Source organism: Pseudopipra pipra, chromosome 16 (genome assembly GCF_036250125.1).
Source record: "Pseudopipra pipra isolate bDixPip1 chromosome 16, bDixPip1.hap1, whole genome shotgun sequence".
Lineage (NCBI taxonomy): Eukaryota > Metazoa > Chordata > Aves > Passeriformes > Pipridae > Pseudopipra > Pseudopipra pipra.
In genome coordinates this window covers 1,715,705-1,730,782 of record NC_087564.1, presented here as the reverse complement: position 1 = coordinate 1,730,782, position 15,078 = coordinate 1,715,705, and the positions used below count along the sequence as shown (strand labels likewise).

General features: G+C 52.2%; 1 protein-coding gene across 2 annotated transcripts in view; it reads left to right on the top strand.

Annotated features, from left to right (window-relative positions):
* Window positions 1-15,078, top strand: part of LOC135422910 (mitochondrial Rho GTPase 2) — a 47,223-nt gene that overhangs the window by 13,107 nt on the left and 19,038 nt on the right. For both annotated transcript variants that reach the window (XM_064672517.1, XM_064672511.1), the window contains exons 17-35: window positions 518-634; window positions 1,160-1,395; window positions 1,797-1,936; window positions 2,440-2,570; window positions 4,274-4,404; window positions 4,806-4,967; window positions 5,243-5,371; window positions 5,865-5,998; window positions 6,093-6,130; window positions 6,553-6,672; window positions 7,093-7,269; window positions 8,247-8,347; window positions 9,240-9,342; window positions 9,934-10,055; window positions 10,845-11,004; window positions 12,193-12,383; window positions 12,644-12,812; window positions 13,319-13,430; window positions 14,293-14,464. In XM_064672517.1, the coding sequence (XP_064528587.1) occupies window positions 518-634; window positions 1,160-1,395; window positions 1,797-1,936; window positions 2,440-2,570; window positions 4,274-4,404; window positions 4,806-4,967; window positions 5,243-5,371; window positions 5,865-5,998; window positions 6,093-6,130; window positions 6,553-6,672; window positions 7,093-7,269; window positions 8,247-8,347; window positions 9,240-9,342; window positions 9,934-10,055; window positions 10,845-11,004; window positions 12,193-12,383; window positions 12,644-12,812; window positions 13,319-13,430; window positions 14,293-14,464 (2,645 nt within the window). The remainder of the gene's footprint in view (window positions 1-517; window positions 635-1,159; window positions 1,396-1,796; window positions 1,937-2,439; window positions 2,571-4,273; window positions 4,405-4,805; window positions 4,968-5,242; window positions 5,372-5,864; window positions 5,999-6,092; window positions 6,131-6,552; window positions 6,673-7,092; window positions 7,270-8,246; window positions 8,348-9,239; window positions 9,343-9,933; window positions 10,056-10,844; window positions 11,005-12,192; window positions 12,384-12,643; window positions 12,813-13,318; window positions 13,431-14,292; window positions 14,465-15,078) is intronic.

The window sequence follows — 15,078 nt, the reverse complement described above, 5'->3', positions numbered from 1 at the left end:
TGAAACAGCCTTCCCATTCCATCCATGCAAGTGTTCAAAACTGTGGATTTGGCCCTTGGGGACATGGTTTAGTGGTGGCCTTGGCAATTCTGGGTTAATGGTTGGCCTCGAGCTTTTCCAACCTTAACGATTCTATGAATCAAAAAATCCCAGTTTCTGTAGGTCTGTATTTGCCTTCAGAGAGGATTTGGGACATGGAAGTGGCAGGGCAGTTATCTGAGACATCCATTGCTACGGGATCCTGTTTGAGGCAAAAATATGGCAGGGTTTAACAAGGGGTGGGAATTTTCTGTGCCTGGCAAGAGTTTCACGATGGTAGAGAAGTTTTTTGCCCTGAGAAGAGCTGCCTGAGACCCTTCAGCCTGTTGTGCCAGTCAGCATGGGATTCCTGGCTCCTCCTGAGACTGCAGCTGCAGGTGTGAGTGGGGCACTGGCCTCATCTCTTGGATGGGGCAACCCTCAGGTTGAGTTTTCTTGTTCCACCTGTATGAGGAGGTGTCGTTTTTTGGGTTTTCAGGCCCTGGGATTGCTATAAACAGTATTAGTATGTCCTTGACCTTCTGTGCCACGGGATCAGAGGATGGCTACGTGCGGCTGTGGCCACTGGACTTCTCAGCCGTTGTCTTGGAGGCAGGTGAGTAGAGCTGGGAGTGGCACTTCTGAGCTCCACAGCTGCTGCAATTCCAGGGCTCCACTGCCACAGCTCCTGCAGCAGTTCTCACGAACAAGGGCATGTTTTATGTGTGCTGTCTCAGGGCTGACTGGCTTGGAAGTCTTCAGTGGCAGTTATTGATGTTCATTCTTGTAACTCATAGGAGAAAGGCCGGTTCTCCTGGGAGAGAGCAGATTTCCATTTTGATTTCTGTGCTCTTGAACCCATGGCTCATCTGTCTGTGAGAAATTATGGGAGAAGTTGAGTAGTTCTTGACTTTTTGAAACAAACAGCATAACAGCAGAGCCAGAGCCCTTCAGATAGGGCGGAGACTAATCTGTCACTGAACTCAACTGCAAGTGTTCAGTCTCCAGGTTGTGGGCTGCTCATTCCTGTGGTCGTTGCTTTGCCAAACAGGAATCTGCCTTTGTAGCTGTATTCCAGCTGTATTCCAGCTGCTGCCACTCCTCTCCCGGGGGATTTGTTGACTCCGGTGTCTTTCCCCAGAGCACGAGGCTCCGGTGAGTTCTGTCTGCATCAGCCCTGACAGCCGCAAAGTCTTGTGCAGCACAGCTGCTGGGAGCCTGGGCTACGTGGACATCCAGTCCCGGGACTACAACACCCTCATGCGCTCGCACAAGGCCCCCGTGCTGGGCTTCTCGCTGGGCGGCCTTCGGAAGCAGATAGCAACAGTGTCTCAGGACAGCACCATCCGAGTGTGGGACCTGGTCTCCATGCAGCAGGTAGGTGAGACAAGAGTCAGGAGGTGTCTCATTTATTGTCTCCCTTGTCTCTGTTTGGTCTAATTATCAAAACCCCACAGTTGAAGAGCCCTTAAGTCCTCCCTGAAGCATGAGGGGGTACCGTGGGCAAGAAATCCTTTGAAAGTGGAGTTCTGAGGTATTGTTAAAACAAAATTATTCTCTTTTCCTCCACCTTTTGAATAGTGCTTTTTAGCACAAAGCATAATACCCAAGGGCTTTAATCTAAATGCCCAAAGACCCAGGACTTCACTGGGGTTTATATCCATCCAGGCAGGAACAGCAACATGCTCGTGGTGGAGGTCTGGGGCTGTTTAGTTGTTGGGTCCAGCTGCAGCTCCAGCTTTATCCAGCTGCAAGCCTGTGGTGTCTCTTCCCTGCAGCTGTATGACTTTGCAGCCACAGAGGAAGCGCCGTGTGCCGTGGCTTTCCACCCCACCTGGAAGATCCTGGCCTGTGGGTTTGACAGTGGGACAGTGCGGACCTTCAGCTTGGCCGCCTCCAATCTCCTGCTGGAGCACAAGTGAGCGTTTGGAGTGGGAACTATGCTGGGTCTGACTGGGTGTCCTGGTGATGGAAGAGAGCCACAGGGATGGTCATGGACCTTGACAACCCTCAGGTCCCAGCTGGGTGGGTTTTGGTGGAGGCTGTGCCAAGGCTCCGGGTGGTGAAAGCCTGACCTGTGAAGACCATGAGGGCTTTCTTTGTGACTTCCTGGGGGAAAACAGTAGGAATGAGCTTGTCCTAGAGGGCAGCTGAGCAGAGAGCCCTTACAAGCCTTGATGCAGAAGGCAGAGGATGCTCCAAAGGGAGAAGGGAGCAGGTTCCCTCCAGGCTGGAGCACTGCTCGGTTGTCCAGTAAGCTGGAATGTTGGTTGTCCTGGGCTGCTGCGGGTGTGAGCACAGTGGGGTCCTGCCCTGTCCCTGATTATTTTGTTCTGGGTTCTTCCTGTTGCACTCGATGTCACTACTGTTTCCTCTGTCTCTGCTTTTCTCCTCCCTTTATCTGTGTTTTCTGCCTTTCAGGCAGCACCGCAGTGCCATCACCGGGCTGACCTTCTCTCCAGATGGCAATTTCATGTTCAGCTCCTGTTTGCAGGGCACTCTGGCTCTGTACAGGTGTGTGGCGCAGAAAAGCCACGTCCTGAGGGTCCTGGGTAAGACTCTGGGATTGGGAGTTGCCTTTCTTCTTTCTTTTATTATCACAGACACCAAAGCCAAACCACACTCAATCTGCTCAGAGAGAGATTTCCCAATGAACCTGAGCTGTGTCATTTCCCCCTGTGCTGGGCAGTGCTGAGCCACCTCCAATACTGGGGGCAGTTCTGGTGCCCTTGTGACAAGAAAGACCTTGGGGGGCTGGAGCATGTCCATGGAAGACAACAGAGCTGGGGAAGGGGCTGGAGCAGCAGGAGCAGCTGAGGGAGCTGGGGGGGCTCAGCCTGGAGCAAAGGAGGCTCAGGGAGGACCTTCTGGCTCTGCAACTCCCTGACAGGAGGGGGGAGCTGGGGAGGGGGGATCAGGCTCTTCTCCCAGGGAACAAGGGACAAAACAAGAGAAAACAGCCTCAAGGTGTGCCAGTGGAGGTTTAGATTGGATATTGGGAAATTTCTTCTCTGAAAGGGTGATCAGACCCTGGCACAGGAGTCCCCATCCCTGGAGGGATTTAAAAACCATGTGGATGTGGCACCTGGGGATGTGGCTTAGTGGTGATCTTGGCAGTGCTGGGGGAGCAGTTGAACTCTGATCTCAGAGGGCTTTTTCAACCCAGGCCAACCTGTGATTCTATGATTCTTAATGTTTCTGTGATTTTATGATTCTATGATTTGTGTTTGTACTTTCTGTGTGAGCAAAACCCATCGAAAAAACCACTTCCCGACCTGTCCTGGTTCAAACCCTCTCAGCCTGCTTGGTGTAATCATTTCATGAATGTTCTGGAATCACAGAGATTTATTCATGCCCAAGCCCTGACTCTTTTCATTCTGTGCATGTGCAGTTTAATTTGTTTAAAGTGGGTTTTTGCCCTAACCCTGCCTGCAGCAGAGCTGCTTCGTGCTGGTGGAGAGCTGGAGGCAAGTCAGGGGCCAGGCAGTTTGGAAAAATTAGTGTCACATTTAATATACACTTTGGAAATGAGCTGTGGCAGCACAAGCTTGGGCAGGGAAAAGGAGCTCTGCTTTTTACACAGTGCAATATTTTATAAAGAGAAGGATCTTGCTCCAAGAATTGTGCAGGAGAAGGAACAGGGGCTCAGAGGGATCAGGGAGTTTGTCCAAAATCACCCAAGTTTGTGGTCAGTGCTGCAGCTGGGCCTTCATGTGTTGACTCTTCTCTGAAACTGTGTCACTGCCTGGTCACATTCCTAGGACAGAGAGTGGAATTTTGGTAGTGGAATAAATACAGAGAATTGCTGTGATTTCAGCCATTTTTAGACCTTTGGGTCTGTGCCCTCTGGACTGACATCAGTGTGGTGGGGTTCAGCACTGACCTCATTCTGTTCAGGGTTCAGCCAACCAGGCTACAGCTGAGATCTCACATTCATAGCTCCATGGAACATTAAAAAATAAGCTCTAAAATCAATTTTATTCCCTTGACTTTGTTCCACTCTCCTTGAAAACACCACACATTCAGTCAGGCAACAAGTTGTGCATCTAAACCTTGTGTTTTAGGTGTCCACTGCACACTTTGGTTGTGCAGATAAATTTTGTAGCATCCACAACACAGGTTGCTTCTTTCTCAGGCCAGAGCGTTAACCCAAAGCTGGTTCAGAGGGGAAGCTGCAGCTGCTGCCCAGCAGTGGCATCAGAGTGAGGGTGGGCTTTGCCCCTCTCTTCACTCTGCCTCGTGCTGTGTCCCCCAGGAAACGTGGTGGCCCGGGATGCTGGGAGCGGTTGGGATGCCCTGGTGGTCAGTGGGGACAGTCACCTCCTGGCCTTCGTGGGGCCCTCCAAGTATGTGGTGACCGTGATGGAGGCCTGTTCTCTTGATGAGGTACCAGGGGCTCCCCTCCTTCCTGGGGAGGCTGGGGAGGGCAAATTCCATAGGCTGCATCAGGTGAGATGGGTCAGGGCATTGGGCACCAGCACTGTTGGAGAGGGCCTTCCCTGCAGAGCAGGGAGTTTACAGTGAGGTTTGTTTTCCATTCTTAGAAATAACAAAGTCAAGGTTTCTTCTCCTCTGGCTTTATTCCCCTCTAGAAAGATAATTTGCAGAGGTGCTGTGTAGACTGTCAGCTCCCACCTCTCTCTGTGAGCTGCTCTCCTGGGCATTGCCTGGACCTGAAGCCCCTCATTAGGTGGGAAGGGTCTGGGGAGTTCTGTGGCCTTGTGTTAGGAGCATGTGAGCAATCCTGAGGCTCCTGCAGTGTTTGTTCATAGCTCCTTGTTTCACAGCTGCTGAGGGTGGACATCAGCATTCTTGACTTGCACAGCACTGTCTTGGACTCTGCAGTGAGGGTCTGCTTTGGTCCCGTGCCTCAAGGCGAGCTCCTGGTATCCACTTCTTCCAATAAAATCCTCGTGCTTGATGCAAAAACAGGACGACTGGTGCGAGAGGTAGGACACTGAAATTCATCCACTGAGCTCTCGTGGGGTTTGGGCATTTCATGTCCCTGTGGGAGGTTAAATGAGAGAAAAGCTCATCCTGGAGCTCACAGGCTTCAAAGAAACATGAGTGGGAAGCTTACAGTTATCCTCGTGTGCTTGGGCTCAGGATGAGCCTCAGCTTGTCCTTGTTTTCCATGCTGTCACACCCCTGTTCTCTTGCTGAAGTGTAAATAAGGGTATGAACTAACTCAGTTAAAGCTGCTCGTGCCTCTTCTTGTCCTCAGGTGTCCCCCATGCACAAGCTGACGTGTTCTTCCTTTGCACTGAGCAAGGATGGCCAGTACCTGCTCACTGCTGGTGACAAGGTTATCAAAGTGTGGGACTATCGGATGCGCTTCGATATCAACTTCCAGGTACCACCCACAGAGGGAGGGAAGGGGTGGGTGTTGCATTTGTGAATCCCTGGAGAAAAGAGCAGCAAAAGGTGTCTGATACTTGCCCAGTGTCTCTAGTCCCAGTTTGCCCAGCAGAGAAATGCAGCCCTGTTCCCACATTGTAATAACACCTGGCACTGGGCACAGGCTGGGGCAGCCAGTGTCCCTCTGCAAAGGACAGGGGTGGGTGATACCTCTGTGTTAGGGGCAGGACCACACAGAGAAGAAAATGGCTCCCCCAGGACTTCCAGGGTAGCATAAGACTTTGTACTTTTCAGCTTTTGCTCCCTTTCCAGATGAGTGTGTTCAAGGTTGATCAACCGTAGGTGTGAGCACTGTAGGTGTGGTAGATCCTCTGCTGGATCTTCTGCTGAGGCCTGTAGACACTGGCCATGCAGGGCAGAGAGTGGAGTGACCTCATGCTGACAGGACAGGTGTGGGGATGGGGAAGTTCAGGGTGTGCTTTCTCCAGGTGTACATCGGCCACTCGGAGCCCGTGCACCAGGTGGCCTTCACACCGGATCAGCAGCACGTTGTCAGTGTTGGAGATGCCATCTTCCTCTGGGATTTCCTAGCTCCAGTTGGAGCAAGGTCACCCCCAGCCAGGTAAGTGCAGGTGTTGGGCACTGCCTCCTCTGCTTCCCCCTTTCCCCCAGCCCCGTCCCTGCCTGGTGTAACACCAATCTCCTCACCTTTCCAGGGCTCGTTCCTCCGCATCTGCTCGGCTGCCAGCACCAGGTGAGTTGTGCTGGTTGGCAGGTTGGCAGCTCTTCCAGAATGTAGGGCCTGGGGAGTTCGGTTCCTTCCCTCAAGGAGTCGGGTACTGGGGCCAAAGCAGCTAATTAGCCCCAAAGGACAATCTCAAATTAATTAGCACCTCTCAGTCTGCCTAGGTGAGGATGTTCTGAGCAGAGCCACTCTGGATTTTCTGGTAGGTCTTTCAGCTTTTGTCTTCTGTCTTTTCCTGCTTTCATCTCCTCTGTTTTCTTTCTCCCTCAGTGTATCTCTCTCTGTCTGTCCCTCTCTTGAAAGACAGAGAAGCGGCTTCTCCTGTGTAGGAGGAAGCTGGAGAAATGAGCTTGGAGGCATCACCATCAATCCAGGAGGATGAGAGGAGCTGAGGAGTGAAGGAAATTACACAAAGCCTTTTCTTTTCCCAGAAGGCAGCTCTGAGAAGCCAAAGGATGTCTCTGAGACCCTTAGGCAGACGGTGCCTCTTCCACTGCTGTCCTCACCCCCGTGTTTGGATATCAGCTCTGCCCACCAAGCAGGATATCAAGGTAAGAGGAACTGTTTGCAGGAAAGGGGAAAATTAATCCTGTTTTGGGAAAAATTCCTTGCCTAGTTTAGCAGCATTCTTGGAGCCATCCCTGCCCATGATCCCTTCCAGCAGATTGACAGACCAGTCTGCAATTTGTTCCCCTAAGCTGGAAAAAGCCCAGAGGTGCTGGGATTCAGCACCCCTTTATCCTATGCTCTCTTCCACACACTGAGCTGCTGGCACAGCTTCTCTGAGGGCTGTGGTAAACACCCTGTAGGCCATTCCCAGTAGGAATAGTCTGCTTTGCCCTCCACCCAAATGGCTGGGCTGTTCCACAGAGCAGGGGAATGACACGGCCAGAAATCAAAGGGTCAGGCACACATGAAGTGGTCCTGAGGGACAGGAATGGCTCCATCTTCCCACTGTTTTTTCTCTTCAGGTATTTTCTCTGAGTTGGACAAAGAGGAGGAAGCAGGTCTGCCAGGCAGCAGCAGGATGGTGGCAAACAGAGACAAAGATCCCTCAATCTTTGTGGTGGAGTCAGACAGGAACAAGGAGCTTGTGAGGCCCAAAGTGAGGCAGGAGAGCCCAAGTTCTCCTGAAAAATCAACAAATGGTAAATCAGGGTTATTCCCAGCTTGTACAGAGCTTATCTCCTTCCTTGTGCACAGGCCTGCATGGCAGCTTGGTCTATCCCCAGAAAATGAAGGAAGGTCATCATTAATATGGTCCAGACACATGCTCTGAGTTGTGATCTGAAGGGCAGCACATATTCCTCAGGGCTCTTCCCTTGGGCATGACCTACTGAGGGAGATCAGTATTGAGGGAAGCTCATGCTGGTCCCCAAAACTGCTTGTTTTCCTGGCTCTTCCCCTGCTGCTGCTTCTAGGCACACCAGAAGCCTCTCTTCAGCTTGGAGCCAGTATCATCTCTAAGTGGCATGTTCCATTAAATCCAGCTGCAATTAAAGCTCCCAATGTCTCTATTAATAGCAGCACAGCCTCGGAGCTGCAGCAGAGCGTGGCAACCTGCCAGGAGCAGCAGCTGCCTGTGCTCATTCCTGGCAGGACCTGTTGGAAAAGCTTCAGCATAAAACTGTGCCTCTGATGCTCCCTTGAAGTCCTCTTTGGGGCTGTGGGGCTTGTGGTTCCACAGTGATACCCAGAGCACGTGGCGTGGGTGCCCTTAGGATTTTTGCAGTGTAGGGAATGGCTGGAGCTGTGTCAGGGCAGGGTCAGGTTGGATCTCAGGAAAAGGTTCTTCCCCCAGAGGGTGGTTGGGCACTGAACAGGCTCCCCAGGGCAGTGGGCACAGCCCCAAGGCTGCCAGAACTCAAGGAGCATTTGGACAATGCTCTGAGGGACATGGTGGGATTGTTGGAGTGTCTGTGCAGGGCCAGGGGTTGGATTTGATGATCCCCGTGGGTCCCTTCAAACTCAGGGTATTTTATGTGTACACTGCAGTCTGATTTTCGCCTCGTGTGTGCACCGTACACAGCACCTGAATGGACAGCAAGCCACAGCCTGGGTGCTGCTCCCAAACCACTCCCAGGAGCAGCATCCCATAGGTACCTTTTTCTTCTTTGCATGGCAGAAGCCAGGAAGGGAACCAAAACTCCCAAGTCCCAGTGCTCCATCCGCCCGGATTCCTACCGGCACTTCACTCCTCGCTTCAAGGCATCGGTGCTGCCCCAGGTGAGAGCTGTGCCTGGGCTGGTTACCTGGTAAAGAACGGGCATTTGGGGGCTGAGGTTTTCCAGATTGTTTCCATTTTGTTCTCTGTTTGAAAGCACTTTGGAAAATATACCCCTGGGCTGATGTTCAGTGAAAAATCCTAACATTAATTCCCAGTTCTTCTCTACATGCAGCTCTTTCCAGACTAGTAGAAAGTGAGTTGTGCTCAACTCTTTTTCTGTTCCCTGAATCTGCATACATTTTTATTCAAAAGGAACGGGAATGGCATGTGCTATTGAGAGTGAAAGACGAGTGAGCAATGGAATGATTCATCATGTTTGTGAGCAGCTGCGTTGGCAGAGCAGGCTGGAGAAGGCAAATCCAGAGAGTGTAGTGAGGAGAGACAGCACAGCTCCTGCTCTGTTAACAAACACAGCAGGAATAAAACAGAAACTTAGCTCGGCCTTTCCCTAAGCTGTGCTGTTAGTGCTGGGAGAAGAACTACATCCAGCTTGCCCCTCAGTTGTCCTCCCACCTGGCAGCATTTTTTCCTTCAGTTCTCTTCCTATTGAAATATCTACACATCCAAGCCAGCAAAACCCATGGAACTCTTTCCCAGTGGGATTAGCAGCTGCTCCTCGGCTGGGCACTTGCTGCCAGCCTGTTCTGTGCCCCATCTGAAAGCATCTGTGCCTGGCTGTACTGGGGCAGTATCTCTTTTGTACATAGAATTGTGCCCTTCAGGATTCGTCAGTTATGGAATTGTGTGAGGATTGCTATGAATCTGTGTGGGATGTGTGAGTGAGGACGTGTGTGTGTTTGCACACTCACTTTTTCCTACATGGGTGCTGATGCACCTGCCCAGACCATACTTCTAGAGCTTATTTTAAGCCAGTGTCTGTTTTTCTTGCAGAGTTTGCTGTCTCCTCCAGCAGGCAGCGAGGTCTTGAAGCTGAAAGCGGTGATCGGCTACAATGGAAATGGCAGAGGGAACATGGTGTGGAACCCAGATACAGGTACACTGAGAATGCTCTGGGGGGTGGGATGTGTTACCCAGAGTGGTTGTGGCTATCCCATCCCGAGAAGTGTCCAAGGCCAGGTTGGATGGGGTTTGGAGCAACCTGGGCTAGTGGAAGGTGTCCCTGCCCATGGCAGGGGTGGCATGAGATGAGCTTTAAGGTCCCTTCCAACCCAAACCATTCTGGGATTCTGTTATCATTCTAGGAGTGTGTACTGAACAGAGTTATGATCTTCTGGCTGTTGGGATCTTTGCTTGAACACAGGGGTTCTTTGTGTTGATAAAATCCAGTAACTCTTTGCTGTTGGTGAGCGTTAGTTGGTGGGGCAGACTTGGGCTGCAGTTGTTGAGTGGAGAGAGCTGGAGGAAAGCTCACAGAGCCCATTCTGCCCCCTTTCTCCAGCTGGAGCGATGCTTTGCTCAGGTTAGGGGAAGTGAGATCTTGTCCCGCTCCCAGCCTGACGCTGACAAGCCGTGTAGAAGAGTCAGCGTTTACGTATTAATGAGTCATAGAATTTTCCATGTGGGTTGTGGTGGGGGCTGGATGTGCAGCCTTTCCATGAAAACATCCCCTCTCCTCCTCTGCTAGGCTTCTTTGCCTACTCCTGTGGCTGCGTCATCGTGGTTGAAGACCTGCACTCGGGGTCCCAGAACCACTGGCTGGGCCATGCTGAGGAGATCTCCACGCTCGCCCTCAGCCACAATGCCCAGGTATGAGGGCCTGCTGCTGCCTGGGGCCGGGGGTTATCCCTGTCACTGTGGGCCAAAGGGATGTCACAGACTAGAATCCCATTTGTCAGTTCTTCCTGCTGCCTGGAGGCTGTGGAAATCATTTTGGAGCATAGTTATCTGTTGTGTTGGCTCAGCGTGGCAGTGCCTCACCTCAGGGAGGGGCTGGAGCGTGTCCAGAGAAGGGAACGGAGCTGTGGAAGGGGCTGGAGAGTCAGACACATGAGGCAAGACTGAGGGAGCTGGGGGAGCTCAGCCTGGAGAAAAGGAGGCTCAGCAGGGACCTTCTCACTCTCTCCAACTCCCTGACAGGAGGACGGAGACAGGTAGGGGTCAGGCTCTGCTCCCAGGGAACAAGGGACAGGACAAGAAGAAATGGCCTCAAGCTGTGCTAGGGGAGGGTCAGGAGGAATTTATTCCTGGAAAGGGTGGTCAGGCATTGGAAGGAACTGCCCAGGGAGATGGTGGATTCCCCACCCCTGGAGGTGTCCAAGGAACGGCTGGATGTGGCACTCAGAGCTCTGGGCTGGGTGACAAGGTGGGGATTGGGCACAGGTTGGACTTGATGACCTTGTGATTCTGTAAAGGCTGCTCCCCTCCTCTGGGTGATGCTGCCATTCCCTCCTGCCACCAGACTGAATGGCTGTTCTCACAGAATTCTCCATCTGCCAACCATACCACTTTAATTTGGGACTAATATTGCTAAGACTCGTTAATGAGTATTCTCTAATTACTTACTGAGGTCTCAGTGACAATACCTTGTTCTGTTAGGTTCTTGCCTCTGCCTCAGGGAAGAAGGATGGAGGCTCCCACTGTCAGATCTGCATCTGGAGCATCCCAGATGGGGCCTGCACAGCAGAGCTCTTCCACCACGAGACACAAGTACAAGCCATGGCATTCTCTCGGGATGACAAATTCCTTGTCACCATAGGTGAGCACACCTGTGACACCAGGTGTGGGTGCAGGGGTGCACCCTGGAGCAGACAGCTCATGGGAGAGAGATGCTGGAAGCACTAAATACCTGCCAGATGGGTATGAGGCTCGTGGGGATGAAGCTGTTTTGTGGTATCCTTGGGACAGCGGGTAAAGCTGCACTTTCCTCTCCTGACTCACTAGTGCTCCTTAAACCCTGTGTGAATGGTTTGTGGTTACTATATTTACTGTTCAAAAGGAAGAGCCTTCTTCTGGACTTGTTATTGCTGCTTAGGTGGAATTGGATAGAAGTAGCAAGGCTTCCAACTGTGAGCCTCCTGCCAGGCAGCCATGCCAGCACAGGATGGACACTCAAGCTGTCTGTTTTGTTTAGGCAGGGGACATTTAAAGCACAACATGCAACTAGTAAGCCCTTGTTTTGCATGAGAGGGGACCTGTGGAGCAGGCAATACGCTTACTCTGGGCTAGTGAGCTCACCCTTGGAAAAAAAAGGTAGGCTTTGCTGGACAGAAAGAGAGCTGCGTGCTCTCCATGGAGCATCAGGGCAGAGGAACCTCCTCTTCCAGCTCCAGACTGGGCTGCAGGGAGAGAAAAGCTGAAAGTCTCCACTGGGCTTGTGGAGCCTAGGAAAGGCAGCAGGAGAGTGCTGTCCTCCAGAGCTGTCTGGGAGCTGGGGAATTTGCCATCACGGAAGCCAGTGCCTTCTGCTCCCACCCAGCTACAGTGTCTTCCACTAAGGTCAGCTCCCACCTCACCTGTGACCTTGGCAAAGGTGACATCCCTTTCCTATTCCATACCAGGTTAGCCCTGAGTGCCCAGTGTCACTGGAGGGTTTGTTTGGGTGTGCAGTGACTCCCAAGGATGTAGAAGCAGCAGAAAGGTTGCTGTGCCTGCTGCAATCCCAGCCACCGGCTGCACACCCCGCTGCCAGCACAGGTCTGCTGCAACCTCCTGCATGAAGTGCTGGGCCAGCTCTGTCTGTCCTTAACTCAGCCAAGGATCTGTCGTGTCATGCAGCTTTTGCTGAGCACATGAGGAGTTGTGTCCATGCCTGGAGCAGTGTTTGGGATAGTTGTGTCCGAACAGCTGGATGGGGAAGTGACACAGGCAATGTGTGTGTGCAGTGTGGATGCTTTTGAGCATCTTGAGGCTGCAGAATTCCTCCTGTTTTTCACATTCTCCTTAGGGGACTACAGTGACCAGAGCATTGCTTTGTGGAGCACCTACACATACCAGCTCCTCCTGTCCACCTGTGTCTCGGAGCCAGTTCATGACGTGGCTTTCAGCCCTGTGTCTCACCAAGACCTAGCCTGTGTGGGGAGAGGAGCTGTGATGTTCTGGCTGCTGGAGCAGCAGGGAGCTGCTGTCAACCTCAAGGTAAACCTCCGTTTTACGTTTCAAAATTTATTTTTAGCATCTCTGACTTCTTTTCCAAGCCACTGGTGAGGGCAATGGAGGCTCTGCCCCCACAGCTCTGTGAGAGCTGAGGATTTCTTGTGACTTTGGCTGTCCATGAGAGCTTTTGGTGGTATTGGAGACATTAACTGCATGAACTGAGGGGAGGAGGAGGGGTTTCTTTCCTGATGTAGGTAAGAACCATATTTTCTTTGACATGGCTGTTTTTTGTGCTTTGGCAGGTTCATCAGGCCCCTGCCCCGGACGTGCTGGGGCTGGTGGAGCTCACGTCTCTCTGTTATGGTGCCAACACTCTTCTTTACAGTGGGACCAACTCAGGCCAGATCTGTGTGTGGGACACTGAGACCAATTGCTGCTTCATGACATGGGAGGCTGACGAGGGCGAGATCGGTGGGTGCTGAGTCAGGGGGGTCAGGGAATGTGTGGGGAACGAAGAGCTGTGCCCAGCTCTGCTTTCAGCTGTGCTCGGAAAACCAGTTTGCTGTGTCAGGTGCAAGATGTGTGGGGTGACAATGGATCCGTGACCCGGGTTTCCTTGGGGTCCTGGGTTCCCTGGGAGGTTCACCTTGTTATATCATAGAATCACTAAGGTTGGAAAAGGTCTCTAAGATCATCAAGTCCAACCATTAACCCAGCACTGCCAGGTCCACCACTGACCCATGTCCCTAAATACCACATCCACGTGCTTTTTGAACACTTCATGGGACCGTGATTCCACCACTACCCTGTTCCAAAGCTACAGACCCCTGGTCTGTAAAACACTGGGTATTGGCTGTAGAACCCCCCCTACTTTTCCTGCTGGAGTGCATCAGTGGCCTGGCTGTCAGGGGCACGCTTGGGGTGCTGGCTGAGAGCAGTGGATGTTCACGGGTGCCCCCATCCCCCTGTGCCCCCAGGGGTGCTGCTGTGTCGGCACGACAGGCTGGTGAGCGGCAGCAACACGAAGCGCATCCGCCTGTGGGCAGTGGGCAGCGTGCAGGAGCTGAGGCTGAAAGGGCCCGATGCCAGGTAGGCGGTCGTGGCCCCTCACCTGGCAGCTCCCAGGACCTGTCTCAGAGGTGGCTCTTCACAGACAGACGTCTCCCTGCTCCTGAGCTCTTCATCCTTAGCTTTTCCTCTCCACCCCGCGGCTGCTGATTCTTTCTCTCTGGATCTTTTGACTGAATTTTTGCCACAGGTAGCTGAACCCTCTTAATACTGGAAGTGGGTGATTATCATCATGCCTGAAATTTGTGTCAGTGGTTTGTAGGAATTCCTTTAGGAGAATTAGGGAAAATACATTGCCTTTGTTTCTTCTCTCATGCTATTGCATCCTTCATCTTCTTTCTTCCCTATAAAAGATGGTTGCAGTGCAAATCATAGAATCAAGGAATGATTTGGGTTGGAAGGAACCTTCAAGACCATCCCATTCCAACCCCCTGCCATGGGCAGGGACACCTTTCACTAGACCAGGTTGCTCCAAGCCCCGTCCAACCTGGCCTTGGACACTTCCAGGGATGGGGCAGCCACAGCCTCTCTGGGCAACCTGTGCCAGGGCCTCCCCACCCTCACAGCCAACAACAATTCCTTCCCAATATCCCATCTAACCCTGCCCTCTGGCAGTGGGAATCCATTCCCCCTTGTCCTGTCACTCCACGCCCTTGTCCAAAGTCCCTCTCCAGCTCTCTTGGAGGCCCTTTATGCCCCAGAAGGTTTCCCCAGAGCCTTCTCCAGGCTGAACTCCCCCAGCTCTCCCAGCGCAATGGGAGTCACTGATCCATAGACAGGGGTCCTTCATTGAACTGGGCTCACTAAGAAATTGCGTTTAAAGGAGGCAGAATGGCTGTTCCAACACCTGAGCCAGTCCTTCTCCCATCCTCCTTTCCTCCAGGTCCAGCTCCGTCCTGCTGGAGCATGAGATCACCCTGGATGGGACGATCGTCAGCGCAGCCTTTGACGACTCCCTGGAAATGGGCATTGTGGGCACCACAGCAGGAACCCTGTGGTACATCAACTGGCTGGAGAGCACGAGCATCCGGCTCATCAGCGGCCACAAGAGCAAGGTCAGAGGGGCTGGGCCAGCTTTGAATTTTGCTGTTGCTTTGGGATGTCTTTATGCTGCGGGAAAAAGTGTTCAAATGGTAGAAGAGAAGGAATTTTACGTCGACCTGTGGTACACAGTGCCTGGTCCTACCTCTGGGGTTAGGTTTGTTAACCCCTTTGGGGTTAGGTTTATTAACTGTTTGGGGCTAGGTTTCCTGTTTTCCATGACAAGCCCAGCTGTCATAGAATCATAGAATTTTAAAGGTTGGAAAAGATCTCTAAGATCATCAAGTCCAGCTGTCAATCCAGCACCACCACCGTGTTCACCATTAAACCAGGTCTTCAGGTGTCACATCCACACATCTTTTGAACACCTCCAGGGATGGTGACTCCACCACTGCCCTGGGCAGCCTGTTCCAGTGCTTTGCAACCCTTTCAACAAAGAAATACTTCCTAATATCCAATCTAAACCTTCCCTGGTGCAACTTGAAGCCATTTCCTCTCGTCCTGTCAGCCCACAATTTAAACCCAAAACCAAAGCATCCACCTTCCTTTATGTTCCATCTTGTCTGATGTCTCCCAAGAGTGGATAGAGGGGCAGAGGAGCTGATGTGCTCTGGGCTATGGCACCTGT